We start from the raw sequence: 950 nt of genomic DNA on the forward strand, positions 1-950 counted from the left end.
GCAGCCATTCAAGCCTTTGCGGCTCAAGGGCTCAACGTCAATGACATGGTTACTCTTGTCATTGGTGGCCACAGCGTCGGTGTTATTCATTGCAGTCTCATCCAAGACAGAATCGCTGACCCTTCCATGGAACGCACATTGAATGCTCAGTACGTCAAGATTCTTCCCCCCTTTTTTTTCTTAACTCTGGTCCAGAGAGAGATGTATGTGAACCCTGAAAAAGAGAGAGACTTTACACTTCTTATCATTCGAACAACATATTATGTGAGACAGTTTCTGATGGTCCATCACTTGCAGGTTGAGGAACCAATGCCGTGCCCCGAACGACCCAACGGTGTTCTTGGACCAGAGGACTCCGTTCATAGTGGACAACGGACTGTGTTTGGAAGTTCTAAGACAGAGAGGAGTCATGAGGATTGATCAGAGCCTCGGTCTTGATGGAAGGACCCGAGGGATTATCTCGAGTTTCGCCTCAAACAACGCCCTCTTCAGGCAGAGATTCGCTCAAGCCATGGTGAAGTTGGGGACCAGCAGGTTCCTTTCTGGCCGTGCCGGTGAGATCAGGAGGAACTGCAGGGTCTTCAACAACGGCCGTTGATCGAACTTAACTGTCATTACTTCTGTTTCAATTTCCTTTAGTTCATCGACCGTGTACTTTCTTTCTAATAATCTGTCGAATGTGTGCTTTTCCTTGTACTCTTGTATTTTTTTTCTTTCTTTGTACTGATTTTTGTTCCAACTTATTGAGATTTTCCGTTTGTTATGCTCATTGAAATAAGGATCAAGTGATTTCATCAAAAGCTCTATCAATAATATCTTCTTCCTACCCAACAGTTGGTGAGTCGTCAAGGTATTGGGCAAACTTCACCGTTACCCCTAGTGCGTCGCAATGTATCATAGATACACCCTAAAAACATAAGGAATTAACAAAAGACAAAGATGCCCTTATA

The 950-nt window shown here is 44.3% G+C and overlaps 1 protein-coding gene across 1 annotated transcript; it reads left to right on the plus strand.

Annotated features, from left to right (window-relative positions):
• Positions 1 to 7: 7 nt before the first annotated feature.
• On the plus strand, positions 8 to 769 carry LOC104818536 (peroxidase 44-like). Its single transcript, XM_010548153.1, has 2 exons — positions 8 to 149; positions 298 to 769. The coding sequence occupies exons 1-2, from the start codon at positions 46 to 48 to the stop codon at positions 596 to 598; spliced, it is 405 nt and encodes a 134-aa protein (XP_010546455.1). The 5' UTR covers positions 8 to 45; the 3' UTR covers positions 599 to 769.
• Positions 770 to 950: the final 181 nt, after the last annotated feature.

The sequence above is a fragment of the Tarenaya hassleriana genome, unplaced genomic scaffold (assembly GCF_000463585.1).
Source record: "Tarenaya hassleriana unplaced genomic scaffold, ASM46358v1 Cleome2902, whole genome shotgun sequence".
Classification (NCBI taxonomy): Eukaryota; Viridiplantae; Streptophyta; class Magnoliopsida; order Brassicales; family Cleomaceae; genus Tarenaya; species Tarenaya hassleriana.

What these genes read in the sequence shown, in the direction of transcription:
- LOC104818536 (XM_010548153.1), top strand. Translation starts at nt 46, where the DNA reads ATGGTTACTCTTGTCATTGGTGGCCACAGCGTCGGTGTTATTCATTGC. An exon ending in GAACGCACATTGAATGCTCA is followed by an intron (nt 150 to 297) that starts GTACGTCAAGAT and finishes CATCACTTGCAG; the next exon opens with GTTGAGGAACCAATGCCGTG.